This window comes from Jaculus jaculus, chromosome 7 (assembly GCF_020740685.1).
Source record: "Jaculus jaculus isolate mJacJac1 chromosome 7, mJacJac1.mat.Y.cur, whole genome shotgun sequence".
In the NCBI taxonomy this organism is placed as follows: Eukaryota; Metazoa; Chordata; class Mammalia; order Rodentia; family Dipodidae; genus Jaculus; species Jaculus jaculus.
Window position 1 is genome coordinate 153,144,192 of NC_059108.1, and position 16,663 is coordinate 153,160,854.

Here is a 16,663-nt window from a genome sequence, read left to right on the forward strand (position 1 = left end):
CTGGTGTTCGCTTTCACTGGCTGGAGGCCCTAGGGTGACTGTTCTCACTATATCTGCCTCTCTCTCTTTCCTTCTCTCAAATAAACCAAAAAAGAAAGGCTTGTTCTGTTTTTAATTTTTTTAATTAATTATGTTTATTTTGGGGAGGGGGGTTTGCAGATAGAGGAAGAGAGAATGGGCATGCCAGGGCCTTCAACCATTGCAAATTAAGTCCAGACACACACGCACCTTGTGAATCTGGCTTACTTGGGTCCTGGGGAAATCAAACCTGGGTCCTTTGGCTTTGCAGGCAAGTGCCTTAACTGCTAAGCCATCGCTCCGGTCTCTTGCTCTGGATTTTATCTGAACACGTTTCTTACACTACTGGAAGGTCACAGACTCGCAAGTCAGTTGGACCTGCAATGCCAGCACTCACAGCACCATGGTAGGAGGATGAGGGCAAGTTAGGGCAGCCTGGCCTGTAACAACCACCTGCATCAAAAAGAAACTGTGTTAGTGATATTAAAGGATGGAAACAAACAAAAGCTACCAAGCATGCCTTTAATCCCAGTACTCAGGAGGCAGAGGTGGGAGGGTGCCATGAGTTTGAGGCCACTCTGACACTATGTAGTGAACTGCAAGTCAGGTTGGGCTGGAGCGAAACCCTACCTTAAAAAATCAAAAAAGACGGCATGCCATGAGCCCAGAACTTAGAATGCTGAGGCAGGAGGATCAAGCTGAAAGGCCAGTGTGGACTACTGCACCCTTTGCAGATAGGACTTTTAGCTAGATGCACAATGGCATTTCTGAGTGTAAAAAGCAGTAGTCAAAGCGTTCCATGAAACAAACTGGGAGGGTTCTGAGGCATGAACTTGAGCACTGCCCTAAGTCTCACCTTTCAGGGGAAAGCCTGTGAGTTGAGAGGATGAGGACAAAGGACTTTAAATTCCATCTCTTCAGGGCTGAAGAGATAGCTCAGCTGTTAATAGCACTTACTTGCAAAGCCTGAGGGCCCTGGTTCAATTCCCCAGTACTCACATAAAGCCAGGTGTACAAAGTGGCACGTGTCTGGAGTTTGTCTACAGTGACAGGAGCCCCTGATGTGCCTATACTCATGTGTCTGTCTCTCTCCATCTCTCTGTCAAATAAAAAAATCCCATCTCTTTCATCAGAATGCTCTTGTGATCTGATCAACTCAAGGATGTTACCAGAATACTGAGACAAAAACATGTCTCTGAGGAAGAAAAACAGAGGCCAGAATGATTTCCCCAAGTACATGAAATCCTTTCTAGAATAAAGTACAACTGTGTCTAAAATACATGGCTCAGAAATAGTATGCCATCTCACTTGGCACTACTAAAGCTATCAAAATGTAACAAAAATTTACTAATCAAGTTTTGAGACTAAGCACACATTCTGTCATGAATAGTTTCCATGACTGCCAATCATGTCTAAGTTGTTTGCACCTTCTTTTAAAAACACAAAGCATGCTGGGCTGGGGGCTGTGGTCACAGAAGCCCTTTAGTTCCATTCCTAGCTTACCCAAACCAAAACAACACAACAAAAATGCAATACTTAAAACACTGACAAGATAACCCTTCCTTTCTCTTTTCTACTATGAGTTGTTGAAGCGGGTAATGAAGGGTAACTAAATAGAGGCTGCAGTGATGAGAAACACGTCACATAGAACTCAGCACATCTCCTGCTGCTGTGTGACTGAGTATTACAGTATTACAGAAGCAGCTCAGGTTGGAGTCAAGACCCAAGACTTGTGATTTTAGCATTTAGAAAAGCTAGTTGAACTGTCAACTAGAAAAGTAAAACATGCAACTCACACTAAGAGGCAAGCATTTTTATTAGAATCAAAATAGACAAAAGATCCAAAAGTTTTCTACTGCCTTTTGGAGAAGGGGCGTCTCTTCTAAACTAGGGCACGCCTCAAGTCTGCGTGCAGTGCCGCTCTGTCCTCTCACCTTCCAGCTCGTGCCGGAGCTGCTGGTCACACCGCCACCGCGCAGACAGCGGAGCTTCAAGAGAACTCTCGGTGTTGAGAGAAAGGAGGTGCTAATTAGAAAAATAAAAACTTTATTCCACAAGCTACTCACAGTCACAAAACACTCAACTTTCAATTTTCATTTTACTAGTTCAGCAAGATGCACGGAATGCCTAAAGGCTCAGTGGGTGACAAGACTCAAAGTGTGACGACACCCAGTCACAAGTCCAGCTCTTTATTTTTTTGGTTTTTCAAGGTAGGACCTTGCTCTAGCCCAGGCAGACCTGTAATTCACTTTGTAGTCTCAAGGTGGCCTCGAACTCTCGGCGACCCTCTTACCTCTACCTCCTGAGTGCTGGGATTAGACCAAGTCTAGCTATTGGTCCAGGTCGAGGTGCAGCAAGCTCAATTCTGTCGGTGCTGACAACGGAGTTAGGGGTAAAGTTTACAATACCTTCACCTTTGGGGAATAAGCCCCCAAACTGGATTTTGCTTCAACAGAAATTATTTCACTCAAGTCATATTTTTAAGGAAGGTGTAAGAATTTTGAGTTTTGCATGCTGAGGAAATGGCTTAGCAGTTAAGGCATTTACCTGCGAAGCCTAAGGACCCACATAAGCCAGATGCACAAGAAAGTGCGTGCATCTGGAGTTTGTCTGCAGCGGCTAGAGGCCCTGGCGCACTCATTCTCTCTCTCTGCCTCTTTCACACACACCCCAATAAATAAATAGTAAAATATTATTAAAAAGAATTTTGAGTTTTGGGGTTAGAATGAATATGCATACCTTTTATATCCCTTACAAGATGGTTTTTCCATAAAAAGTCCATCTCTGCACTGAAAACACTTAAAGAAGCTAGGCATGATGGTGCTAGTCTTTAATCCCAGCACCTAGGACGCACAGGCAGGAGGATTGCTGTTGAGTTCAAGGCTACCCTGAGACGACATAGTGGATTCCAGGTCAGCCTGTGCTAGAGTGAGAATGTACCTCGAAAAACAAACACACACACTTAAAGAGAACCGTACTCAAAAGCTGGCCATCACAACAAGCTACAGAACAACTCACCCCCAGTCCACGAGACAGGCCAGCAATGTTAAACATTTGGGAATGTAAGAAAAGGAATGTCTGTATTGGATTTAGTAAGCTGGGCATGGTGGTGCACACCTTTAGTCCCAGCACTCCCAATCCACGAGGTGGGCCAGCAATGTTAAGCATTTGGGAATGTAAGAAAAGTAATGTCTATTGGATTTAGTAAACTGGGCATGGTGGTGTACACCTTTAATCCCAGCACTTTGGAGGCAGAGGTAGGAGGATTACTGTGAGTTTGATGCCAACCTGGGACTACAGAGTGAGTACCAGATCAGCCTTAGCAGAGACCCTGCCTTGAAAGAAAGAAAGAAAGAAAGAAAAACAAAAAAAGAATTGGATTTAGTAAATTAAGAAACAGGATCTTGGTTGGTTGTGGTCTACAACTAGAAATTTGCAAAAAAAAACAACAGTGCCACCTGGTGATATTTGTAGTCAAGTGCCAGCTGCTTTGAAAAGCAGCCGGTTCAGAATTAGGAGCTCACAGGACACTTGTCTACATGTACAGAATAAACACATAGTTTACAATGTCTTCAGCTAAATACTTCAGAGGCTAGAATAGCAGAAAGTGAATTCTTTTTTAAAAAATATATTTTATTCATTCATTTATTTATTTAAATATATTTTATTCATTTATCTATTTGAGAGAGAGAGAGGTAGGGAGAGAATGGGCACGCCAGGGCCTCTGGCCATTGCAAATGAACTCTAGGTGCATGCGCCCCCTTGTGCATTGGCTTATGTGGGTCCTGGAGAGTAGAAGCAGAATCCTCTGGCTTTGCAGGCAAGTGACTTAACCACTAAGCCATCTCACCAGCCCCATTTATTTATTTATTTGAGTCTATGAGAGAGAGGGCAAGGGAGAAAAAAAGTGGGGGGAAGAGGGAGAGGAACAGGCAGGTAGAATGGGCACACCAGGGCCTTCAGCCATTGCAAACGAAATCCAGACACATGCACCACCTTGTGCATCTGGCTTACTTGGGTTCTGGGGAACTGAACATGGACCCTTAGGCTTTGCAGGCAAAAGCCTTACCCACTAAACCATCTCTCTAGCCCCAGAAAATGAATTCTTAGTAGCTGTATTCATATTTTCTCCCCTAAAGACCAATTATATGAAGAACAAAAACGTGACTATTACGTGTGACAGAAATTAACATTGGGTTGTTAATGGGTTAACCAGAAACGTCTCTGCCAATATGAGCACACTAAATTAACTTCCAAATCTTCATTTAGAGCCATACTGCAAACTTACACAAGTAGAACCAATTATGTCAATGAAGAAGAAAATAGTCAAAAGAATATTCAGCCAACTATGGAATTGTGCTGTTTTTTTAATTTTATTGTGTTTTCAATGGAGAAATACATCATCTGTTTACAAAATAGCTCTTGAAAAATACAAGGAGTACAGATACTATAAAACAAAGCAAACTCCAGTCATGAGACACTACTTACATCATGCGAAAGCAACAGTCTGATCTCCAGGTTATGAAAACTAGAATTAAAAAGTCACTACACAGAAAAGATCCAAGGTTCTAGCCTGGCAAAACTTGGATGCAGTTACATGAAACGTTTAATAAAATGAATTTTTCCCCCAATGTGTAAACAAAACGACAAGACTAAATCTGTGCCTGGCAATGTCAATCTAACTCTGAAGCTACACAGACACCTTACACTTCACCTGCTGGCTGACCATCTTGTTTACATAGGTGGGGAGGGCGGGCAAGGTGACAGTGGAGCAGAGACGTGGAAAGGAGGAAGATTGTATGCTGAACATTAGAAAGTCATGGTGGAAAGAAAGCCTAATTAATGCACAGCCTATGAGGGGGGACTACATTCCAACTGTGGAAATTAATTTAGAAGGACGGGAAGAGTTTAAGTAACTGTAGCTCAACATGAAGATGCACGTGTGACAGCACAGAGCGCACAGGAAGGCTCACAGAACATGCTCGTGAGGAAAAATCTCTCGTTTGCTTTATCCAGATTAACAAAGAGTAAGTTTACTCACATCTGGCACCCTTCACAAAGATGGATGAGAATTCTGCTGCTTAATTATGAGAAGTTATTTTCTTTAAAGGAGCTCCTAATCTTTTGATAGAACAAAACAAAATGTAGAAGCAGAGAGTTGACTGAATGCCAAGTGCTTGCTAGAAATGATTTTTTAAAATGTTTCTGTATGTAAAATTTACTGACAAATTCTGATAAACCAGTTAAAAATAAAAATTAGTTTAAAAATCTAGGAGAAAATGCATTTTGTATACATTTAAAAATGAAAATCAATTTCTGTAAGTCAGGAATAGGAGTTCTGTGGCATGTACAAAATTCCTCTTAAGAGATCAAATCTCCACCCAAGATAAGCAGGTATGTTTTATAGACATTACTTTTAGTTATTCGTAAGTTTCAGCCATGGGACTAAAATTTAGTGTTTTGTGCCATGTTGCCATAAGGTCACTGGCTTCACGTCATGGCTTAAGAAAATACTGGCATTGTGGCTTTTGTGAACTAGGCTCACCACATGCATACGAAGCAAAAAGGAAAAGAGGGAACGGTCAAAAAGTTAATTTTATTTCAAAGATAAAAGATTAAAGGCAAAAATTACAGAGCTTCAGTGAGCTCAAAAATATATTTGCTGGCTGATTGCTGATTTGTATGTACTATTAAACAATTCCATAAATAAAACCAATATACATTTTAAATCATAACCCCATCAAAGCCAAGTATGTCCTAATTATTCTTTCAGTGTCAAAAGTATGCCCTAGAGTTGGTACTATATTTCAAGGGTTACAGCCACCTGGGAAGGACTGACCTAGACGTCCTCTGAAGTGCTACAGTGCACCACTGCGCAGCAGGACCCACTTCCAAGACCAATGGTAAAGGAGATTCTTTGTGAAAAAAAAATCTATTAAACTGAAAATCTAAAATCAGTTCTACTTTCTAATAAAAAAAAATACGTAAAAGTGCATCATCAGAATAAGGAATTCTTATGCCAGTTTGTATTGCAAATTTTCCAAACAATGCATCAAACATAAATTCAATCCAGATGTCAATTATGGACACAAATATAGTTTGAGGGGTGTGTGTGTGTGTGTGTGTGTGTGTGTGTGTTTTATTTCTTTTTTAAAGGCAGTAATTTTTCTTGAAATAGTTAATGCAACTGTTGCTAACACAGTACTAACAAGTACTCCTGACTTCCACATACTAACCTGGACTTCCGATCAAGTGCCGATCAGCCCAGTGAGGGAGGTCACCAAAAACCTAAATCCACTGTCAGTCACGTCTAGTCTTGTATCCTCCATTCTCCTTGTTTTAGCATCTGAAGACAACAGGTGGAGTTGGCAGATACTGTTAATGGACCCCTGAGGTGGTTTTACCGATTCAGTCTCAGTTTTATTGAATTCTTGATAACAGGAATAGGATTTGCAGGGAGAGCAGGGATATCAGAAAGGTCTGTACTGGATGTTTTCTGAGAACAAAAGCAAAGAAGACATGGTTATCCACAGTACTGCCATTCCTGTGGGATGGAGGGCCCATGGCTTCACTTCCTAGGAAATGGTAAAGCCTTCTAAGTATTAAAGTACTTATATAAAATGCAATGCAAATAAACCTATTACTCTATATTTACTATGCTTAGAGAAAATTTCAAATAAACACAAATATTTTTAAAATATTTAGAAAACCCAAGTAATTTCAAATACAGCTCTAAACAAATTTCCCTAACAATCACTTATAATATAATTATAAATTAATGTTGAACTGCGCTTACAGCAATAACAGCTGTTATATTAACTGTACTAGAGCACCCCCATGTGGCTTACACAGGGAAGCAGCAGTTATAAGTAAATTATAATACTAATTTATACAAATAAAAAAGAATTATCTTAAATATTAAGAAAAATTTTAGTAAATAGATTAAATCCCAAGACTTCTTTAGCATTCATAAACATAAATTATAAAATGTTTTGTTAGCACATCCTTCATATACACAAGTAGAGAGCATTAATAATTGCCCTTCATCAATTCTCAGATCCAAGCCAATCTGTCATCTTCTAATCTGTAGTATCTGGATCATCCTGAAGCACATTCAAGAAATTCTATCAACATATCTGTAAATCCTTTAAGATTTACCTCAAAACAACTTTTAGACACAACCAATTCCCCACAAACAAACATGTGGCCCACCCCGCCCCCCAAAATAGGGCTGGAGAGATGGCTTAGCAGTTACTTATGGCACTTGCCCTGCAAAGCCTGAGAACCTAGGTTGGATTCCCCAGGACCCATGTAAGCCAATTGCACAAGGTAACACATGTGTCTGGAGTTTGTCTGCAGTGGCTAGAGGCCCTGGCATGCTGGCTCGCACGCTCTCTCTCTCTCTCTCTCTCTCTGGCAAATAAAAATCAAAAAACAACAAAATCACAAAGCGTAAGAATAGATTTTTAAAAATAAGCACAATCACTTGTTTTGTAACAAGGTGGGTTTCCCCTAATTCACTTGTAGAACCTTTCAGTAGGAAGAAAATTCTAGTTTAAAAAACAAAAATAAAGCTGAGCGTGATGGCACTCACCTTTAAGCAGTTGGGAGGCAGAAGAAGGAGGATCACCATGAGTTCGATGCCACCCTGAGACTACATAGTGAATTCCAGGTCAGCTTGGACCATAGTGAGACCCTACCTCAAAACAAACAAACAAACAAACAAACAAACAAACAAACAAAAGGCAAATGTCCATGGCCCTTAACCCTGTAGGGCTTCATTCATTCAATGTAACAAAATGATGCCACCAGGTTCCTAGGAAAGAATGTGGCAAACCAAAGACGCCAACACAGTGAAGAGTCTGGTAAAGTTTATCTGTGTTCCAATGTGAAGTTTATGCTATTTTATGTTAGAAATACGGAAGTAAAAAAATAAAAATAAAAAAGGAAGAAGATCTAGGAAAAGGGTGATGGCTCAGCTATTAAAGGCATTTGCTTGTAATGCCTGTAGGCCTGGGTTCAATTCACCAGTTCACAAGTAAAGGCAGATGCACAATGTGGCACATACACTGGAGTTCATTTGTAGCCTCAAGAGGCCCTGACACACCCATAGTCTATTTCTCAAATAAATATCTTTAAAATAAAAAATCCAGAAATTAAGTATAATAGATCTATTTGAAGATTTCAGGAGTTAACATTCAGGAAAAACATAATTTTAATGATCACATTAATGCTGAACCACAAGCAGCAAACATTATCATGGTTTAAGAACAGCAACATTTCTAGGCAACAGCTGCCTTGGTTATACTGTACAGAGTTATCAGTTTAATATCTACTTCAAGAAAGTATTTACTTTAAACCAGAGTTTAATCTAGACTGTAGAGCTTATTCAATTTGAAAAAGTTCAAGAAAAAAACAATTGTTTCACAAACAAAACTAAGGTGTGCAAATCAATTTCACAGATTACATTTGCCCACTGTATATGAGAAACTATCACAAGTAGGATCACTGGTCCAAATAAAACATTATTCAAAGGAATTGTGCATTTTATACTAAATAATCAAATAACAATGAGTACTAAAAACAGAAACACATTTTAAACAAATTAAAAAAAGATAAGGAAGATAGGGCAGGAGGATCATAAATGTGAGGTCATCTCAACTAGATATCAATTCTAGACTAGTGTAGGCTACACAGTGAAACCTGTCTCAAAAAATAAACTGATGGGGCTAGAGAGATTGCATAGTAGTTAAGGTGCTTGGCAGCCTAGGAACCCAGGTACGATTGCCTAGTATCCACATAAGCCAGATGCACATGGTGGCACATGCTTCTGGAGTTTGTCTGTATAGGCTAGAAGCCCTGACAAACCCACTCTTTCTCTCTCCCTACCTGCCCCTCTTTCTTTTCTTTTCCTTTTTTTTTTGGTCCGTTTAGAAGGAATGCTTTATTTGTTATGCCATTACTGAGTCAAGATAATCAAAACTGAAGCCAGTAGTTAGGAGCAGGCTTTAGATAATTCCAGTATAATGTTCTAATAAATAAAAGTTAAAAAGATAAGCTGAGCTTAAATAACAAAAGAATAAAATAAAATGATGTGAGCCTTGCAAATAAAATATGTAAGAATCATTTTTAGTTCTTTCCTTTCACCCTTTTACCTGTAAGTGAAACCTTTCCTGAAGGACTGGGAGACATCTCAGCAGTTAGAGGAGCTGGCTACTACTAAAGCCTGCCATCCTGGGTTCAATTCCCCAGTGCTCACATGAAGCCAGATACACAAAGTGGCTATATGCCCTAGCATGCCCATACTTGCCCAACCGCTGCCCTGTCCCGGCAAATAAACATTTAAAAAAAAAACAACTTTCCATGAACTAGACTCGGTGACTCAGGACTTAAATGGTTTGCAATACACACAGAGATGAATTACAGCCATCTTTTATTTATTTCTTTGAGAGATTTCCATCTCACTATGCTACCCAGGCGCGTTTCCATCTCAAGGAAAGCTGTGAGGAGCCGGGACTACTTACAGCATCCTAACGTCTATAGGCATACACCATCTCTCCGCTACTTACCATGCCCCACCGTCGACAGGCGTGTACCACGCCTCGCAGCTACTTACAATAGCCTAGCATCTATAGACGTAGACCACCTATCTTGGCTACTTACCCACCCTAACAACTGCTAAGAACAACTCATTAAAGGCCCTGCTTGCCTCTGAACTACGATAAATACATCTACAGATGAAGTACTTTCACTAACTTAATTTAGTAGTTTAATATGAATGCTCTTATTAATTCAGTGTCACATTCATGCCAAGAAAACTGGCCAAACTCTCCTTGTTTTTGCATTCAGTACCTGAGAGGCCAACAGAGAAGGTGCTGTCTGAATTGTCTCTGACGGACTCATGCTCGTCTCTGTATCGAGTTTTTCCTATGAAACAAAAGGATGAGGAGAGGGAAAAGCGACTTAAAAAATAATTAAGAAAACACAACAGGGTACACGGCTAATAAGCTGGAAAACGAAAGGATCAAGAGAGAAAGAAAGATGTAACTACATTATAAAATCATTTATTGAGCCTTGTTATAAATTATCTCCCCTATTTCAGATAAATAATAAGTCATGGGCAAAATTTCATGATTTCCCAAAGAACTCTAAGCTCTGACTTAATCCTTTTTCTTTCTTTCTTTTTTTTTTTTTTTAAAGGCAGGATCTCACTGTATCCCAGGCTGGCTTTGAACTCTCCACAATCATCCTACTTCAGCCTCCTAAGTGCTGGAATGTAGGTGTAAGCCACTACACCCAGCTCAGTAACTTGGACATTTTAAACAAACTATAACTAGGAAATGCAGCATAGACAATAATTAATAGAATATAAAACCAAAGAAAGTTCTTAATTGTGTGAAAAAAAAACATTCAGTATTATTAACATTACCCCTACACACAAACTTTGCCTTGTATCTGTACTAAAACACACAGGACACCATGTCATTCTATTGCACTTAACTTACAAAGAAGTGTATAAAGTACCTATGAACACACAAATGAAAATACACAAAGTGTATATGGAACCACAAAAACATAAAGTATTTTTCCTGTGGTTGAAAAGGGTAAGAATGGAAAATGTGTATTTCAAGATGAAAATCTGACAACGTGCAGCATGTTTTTGTTTTGTTTTAATATTTGTTTATTTTATTTACTTGAGAGTGACAGACAGAGAGAGAGAAAGAGGCATATAGAGAAAGAATGGGCACACCAGGGCCTCCAGCCACTGCAAATGAACTCCATATGCACATGCCACCTTGTGCATCTGGCTTCCATGGGTCCTGGGGAATCAAGCCTTGAACCAGGGTCCTTAGGCTTCACAGGCAAACATTTAACCACTAAGCCATCTCAACAGCCCCTTGTTTTGTTTTTTTAAGGTAGTGTTTTTCTCTAGCCCAGACTGGCCTGGAATTCATAGTCTCAGATTGGTCTCGAACTCACAACTATCCTCATACCTCAGCTTCCCAAGTGCTAGGATTAAAGGCATGTGCCACCATACCTAGCTGTATCATGTTTTTTTTTGGGTTGTTGTTGTTGTTTGTTTGGTTGATTTTTTTTTAAGGTAGTGTCTCACTCTAACTCAGGGTGACCTGGAATTCAGTATGTAGTGTCAGGGTGGCCTCGAATGCACAGACATCTTCCTATGTCTGCCTCCCAAGTGCTGGGACTAAAGGCTTGCGCCACCACGACTGGCTGTATCATGTTTTAATATTTCCCTCAACAACTTATCCTAAGTAAATATGTATGAACAATAGATTATTTATACGATCACAACTATAGTAGCAAAGTGTAATTTTGTTTATAATGGAAAGAATTACTAGCCATCAGCAAACACATAAAATATTTTCTAAACTGTCAATATAGCCATTAAAAGATTGTTGTAGGCATCTCGATCACACCTTCCAAGACTCAGGGTCTAATGCAGAAGAGGTGGCGGAAAGAATGTAAGAGCCAAAGGAAGGGTAAGACTCCTTACAACATGCTCCCTCCAGACATAAAATGGCCTGGATATCCATGACCTCATAGTGCCTGACACTACCTTCACAAGACCATCATAAGAGGAGGAAAAGATCATGACATCAAAATAAAAGAGAGACTGATTGAGATGGGGAGGGGATATGATGGGGAATGGAATTTCAAAGGGGAAAGTGGGGGGGGGGTATTACCATGGGATATTTTTTATAAACAGGGAAAATGTTAATAAAAATTGAGGAAAAAAAAAAGAAGATTGTTGTAGGCCTGGAGAGATGTGACCTCATAGTGCCTGATACTACCTTCACAAGACCATCATAAGAGGAGGAAAAGATCATGACATCAAAATAAAAGAGAGACTGATTGAGATGGGGAGGGGATATGATGGAGAATGGAATTTCAGAGGGGAAAGTGGGGGGGGGGTATTACCATGGGATAATTTTTATAAACACGGAAAATGTTAATAAAAATTGAGGAAAAAAAAAAAAAAAGATTGTTGTAGGCCTGGAGAGATGGCTTGGAGGGCAAGGCACTTGCCCGCAAAGTCAAAGGACCTTGGTTCAATTCCCCAGAACCCACATAAGCCAGATACAAAACGGGCACACACATCTGGAGTTCGTTTACACTGGCTGGAGGCCCTGGTGCACCCACTCTCTTCCCCTCTCTCTCAAATAATATATAAATAAAACTATAAAAAAATTGTGGTAGATTATATAACATGAGCATATTTTCTTGGTTTGCAAAATAGATAAATAAGGAAGCACAGGCATCAGTATATGCAAGTACACGAAGGTATAAAAAGACACCAGAATATTCTTCATGAAAATTTGGATGAATTGGGAAGGAACATTTCAATTTCTAAAAATGTCATTCTAGATTTTGGACTTAGGTCAAAAACAATCTCTTCACCTACCTTTTTTCGAGTATAGGCCAAAAGAAATTTATGTAGTCACATCATACTGTCAAATGCAATGGTAAGGTCACATTCTCACATGCACTGCCCTCAAGAACCATGAATCCTCCAAGGTTCAGGGTGCAGTGTGGAAGAGGTAGAGGAAAGAATATACGAGCCAAAGGGTAGGACTGTTTGCAATACAGTCTTCCAGACACAGATTGGCCTGGACATCCACGACCCTGCAATGCTGGTACTACCTACACAGGACCCACACAGCAGAAGGAAAAGAAGACGACATAAAAATAAAAGAGACTGATGAGAAGAGGAAGGGGTATGATGGAGAATAGATTTGTGAAGGGGAAAGTAGGAGAAGGGATGCAATTACCATGTTTTATTGTCTATAATTATGGAAGTTATCAATAAAAAAGTTAAATGAATGAAAGATAAAAAAGAACTATGAACCCTTCAAGAACGACATGAAACTTTCCTCCTGGAAGCACTTCATCGTCTCTGTCATCAGAACACTGCACTCCTTTCTTGGTCCCATGGTCCCCAATCCTCAGTGACTCCAGCTTGACTTAGTAATGTAACTACTTACTACACCATGTTATCTTTTCTATCTCACTGCACAGAGCGTACCTAACTCCGCGGTATTTCTTTGAGTGTTGAAGGGTTAGAAGAAGCCTCTCTCATCACTATAGTCCCTTCACTGTTAAAAAATACAAACAAGGGCTGGAGAGATGGCTCAGCAGTTAAGGTGCATGCCTGCGAAACCTAAGGATCCAGGTTCGACTCTCCAGATCCCATGTAAGCCAGATGCACATGGTGGCGCATGTGTCTAGAGTTAGTTTGAAGTGGCTGGAGATCATGGAGCATCCATTCTCACTCTCTCTCACCCCGTCTCTAATAAATAAATAAAAACAAATCTTTAAAAAATACAAACAAAACACATCTCTAAAACAATAAGAGAAATATATAATCAATGGTGCAAACCATAGTGAGACACTCTACACACTTTTTATTGCATCTTAATTCTCTTAACTATGTGGGGTTCTAAAGGGTACGTTGGTATACCTTAGTTTCTGTTTTGTCAGCTCCACTCAAAGCCAGACAGTCAGCATCTTCACTTGTTCCATCCTGTTTACAAGGGAAAAAAAAAAGCTTTATTCCATAAAATAAAAATTTTACACTTGCCAATTAATGCTTTCAAAGTTAGAAATGTTTTTCAAAGTATAATCAATCATATAAGATGAAGTATAGCCTTAAGAGATTGCAGGTTCTCTTTTGAAAGGGGTCTCCAAATGAAAATGACTCAGCAGTTAAGGTACTTGTCTGCAAACCCTAATGACCAGGGTTCAATTCCCCATTTCCCATGTAAAGCCAGATACACAAAGGGGCACATGCATCTGGAGTGAGTTTTCAATGTCTGGAGCCCTGGTGTGCCCATTCTCTCTCTTTCTCTCTCTGTAGATAACCATCACCTAAAATAAAGAACATTCCCCAAACACTAAGTTTATGAACTCTCATTTGTCAGGAAAAGAGAATACCTTGATCATGTAAGGTTAAACAACTGGAGTACTGTAATAGCCATAGAAGTAAACACAAATATTACCACATAAAGGTTCATGAGATTCTGTAATGAATAACCACTTTAACTTTCCCAAACATAATTAACCTTGGAAACATGTGCATGCATAAGCACAAACAAACTTTTCCTGGTAAAACTCATTAGTACCCTAAAAAAAAAAAAAAAAAAAAAAAGCAAAGTTTGAGATATGTGCTCCTTAGGTTTTAAAACTAAACCGACACTTTCCTCAGCTAAATTTACTAAATATAACTAAAGTTTAATGTTATATAATATTAAATAAACATGTTTAAATAATGTTAAATAAAGAAGAAACTACAGTTAAATTATAAATCAGAAGAGATTTATTACAATCAAAACTAATTGTAACAATAGCCTTATTTGTCATCTGTAAACAAAGAAGTTAAATTTATGTTACAACTGCATAACTACTAACTGAATTCACACTATGGAGTTGGTATTGACGCTGGTTGTGATACTTTCACTGACATGTTCTTTACAAGTCCTTTATTGTTAGATGTAGTGAACGACTGATGATAGATAGAAATGATATTCCTGGAGTCTGTGACTAAACAAGAGAGGAAGGGAGTGTGGGTATAATAAATAATGCTGACTGTGAGTCACTACTGAAGCCAGGGTGAGGCCAATGTGACAGTTCGGTACACTTATGGACATGGCTGAAATTTTCTATACACACAAAAGTTTTATAGGTTTGAGGACAAGGTTCAGTAGGAGTGCTTATGTACAAGACCAGACATTTCAAAAATAATAACAATAAGCTTTAAAAATATATGCGGTTCAATTTAGCCACATAACTGATGACAGAACAAACTTTTCTATTTTCACTTTTTCTAAGTGAAAGACTTTCATGACATATGAACATGAAACTAAACTACATTGGTCTCTAAAACCTGACTCTAGGCATGCTAACAGTACTTCCATCTGATGTGCTTGTTTGTTCGTTTTTTTTTTGGCAGGGGGAGGGGGTTCCAAGGTAGGGCCTCATTCTAGCACAGGTTATATAGTCTCAGGGTGGCCTCAAACTCATGACGATCCTACTTCTGCTTCCCAAGCGCTGGGATTAAAGGACAAAAGCAAATCACAGCTGTGATGGTGGCTCACACCTGTAACCTCACCATTCCAGAGGCTGAACCAGGAAGGATTACTGCCTTATTGGAGGTCAGCTTGGGTGACATAATTCCTGAACAACCTGGCTAGAGATGAAATGGAAAAGGCTGAGAGAATTGAGTATAAAGGGACTGGCTAAGAGTGCATTATAAATTGTAGATGTGTGACAGGATGCAAGGAAAGCCCTGAGGACTCAGGATGCTGCTGAGGAGGAGAGTGATATGGTTAGCATGTACAAAACCCTCCATCCAGGCAACCTCAGGTACCCAGCTAACATTCAGTGATCCTGTAATACCAAAAGTAGAACTAAAATCTCCCTTTGAATCATAGAAGCAAAAAAAACCTGTCAGATGTGACCATCGAAAAATCAATAAAAGTAACTAACAGGGCATTAGAAAGTAATTTAGGGCAGAAGCGTGGAGAGGTGCTGCATAGTCAGGGGAGCTGGGGTTTCCAAGAGCAAACATTTTCACATATTTAGATATCATCTACACATATGCATACACACCTCTTCTGTTTTGGTTTTCTTGGGACTTTCTTCTTTGTGAGGAGAGGATGTTCTCTTTACTCCTACAATAGGATTAGGTGTTTTTGTTGCTGCATTTCCTGAAGGTCTAGGTGGCGGGTTAACCAGACGTGTGAGCACTCTGGAGACCGTAGGCTTTGGTGGTGGAGAAATGGCTGGCTGTGTGGCAGTTTGAGGAATGCTTTCGCTCGATGTACCTAAATAGCAAATGGGCGAGTGCATACAAATTAATCATAAACATCAACTCACAAGTAAAACTTGTATTTCTCTGAATTTGATTTCATATAGAATTTTATATGGAAATTATAAAATAGCATTAAAAGCTAATCTCAAGGGCTGGAAAGATGGCTTAACAGTTAAGGCGCTTGCCTACAAAGTCTAAGGACCAGTACCTATGTAAGACAGATGCATAAGATGGGACCTGCCACTGGAGTTTGTCTGCAGTGGCTGGAGGCACTGGTTGAGCCCATTCTTTCTCTCTCTCTTTCTCAAATAAACAAAGAAAGAAAACTTTCAAGAAAACAAAAAAATAAAACTCATCTCAACACTAGGGAGGTCGAGGCCAGCCTGAACCACATGATGAAATGTCTCAAAAAGCAAAAACATGGCATTAAAACCTGAATTCAGGGGACTGGAGAGATGGCTTAGCAGTTAAGGTGTTTGCCTGCAAAGCCAAAGGACCTAGGTTCGATTCCCCAGGACCCATGTAAGCCAGACGCATAAGGGGTAGCACACGTCGGGAGTTCTTTGGCAGTGCTGGAGGCCCTGGCACGACCATTCTCTTTCTCCCTCTCTCTGCCTCTTTCTCTCTCTCTCAAATACAATAAAGTTTAAAAACAAACAACAACCAAAAAAACCCCACCTGAATTCAAATTAATTAATTTTTAAAAAAAGCTTCCAGGTTTGGAGACATGGCTTAGCAGTTAAGGTGCTTGTCTGTAAAGCCTAAGGACTCATGTTCAACTCTCCTGGTCTCACATAAACCAGACACACAGGTGAT

At 39.6% G+C, this 16,663-nt stretch overlaps 1 protein-coding gene across 3 annotated transcripts in view; it reads right to left on the minus strand.

Moving 5' to 3' along the window:
* Positions 1 to 4,365: 4,365 nt before the first annotated feature.
* Papola (poly(A) polymerase alpha) overlaps positions 4,366 to 16,663 on the minus strand; it is a 73,827-nt gene continuing 61,529 nt past the window's right edge. For 2 of the 3 annotated variants that reach the window (XM_045153884.1, XM_045153883.1), the window contains exons 19-22: positions 15,646 to 15,860; positions 13,499 to 13,561; positions 9,871 to 9,945; positions 4,366 to 6,514 (exon numbers count right to left, since the gene is read on the minus strand). In XM_045153884.1, the coding sequence (XP_045009819.1) occupies positions 6,419 to 6,514; positions 9,871 to 9,945; positions 13,499 to 13,561; positions 15,646 to 15,860 (449 nt within the window). In that variant the 3' untranslated portion in view covers positions 4,366 to 6,418. The remainder of the gene's footprint in view (positions 6,515 to 9,870; positions 9,946 to 13,498; positions 13,562 to 15,645; positions 15,861 to 16,663) is intronic. The other variant, XM_045153886.1, reaches the window with a different exon arrangement.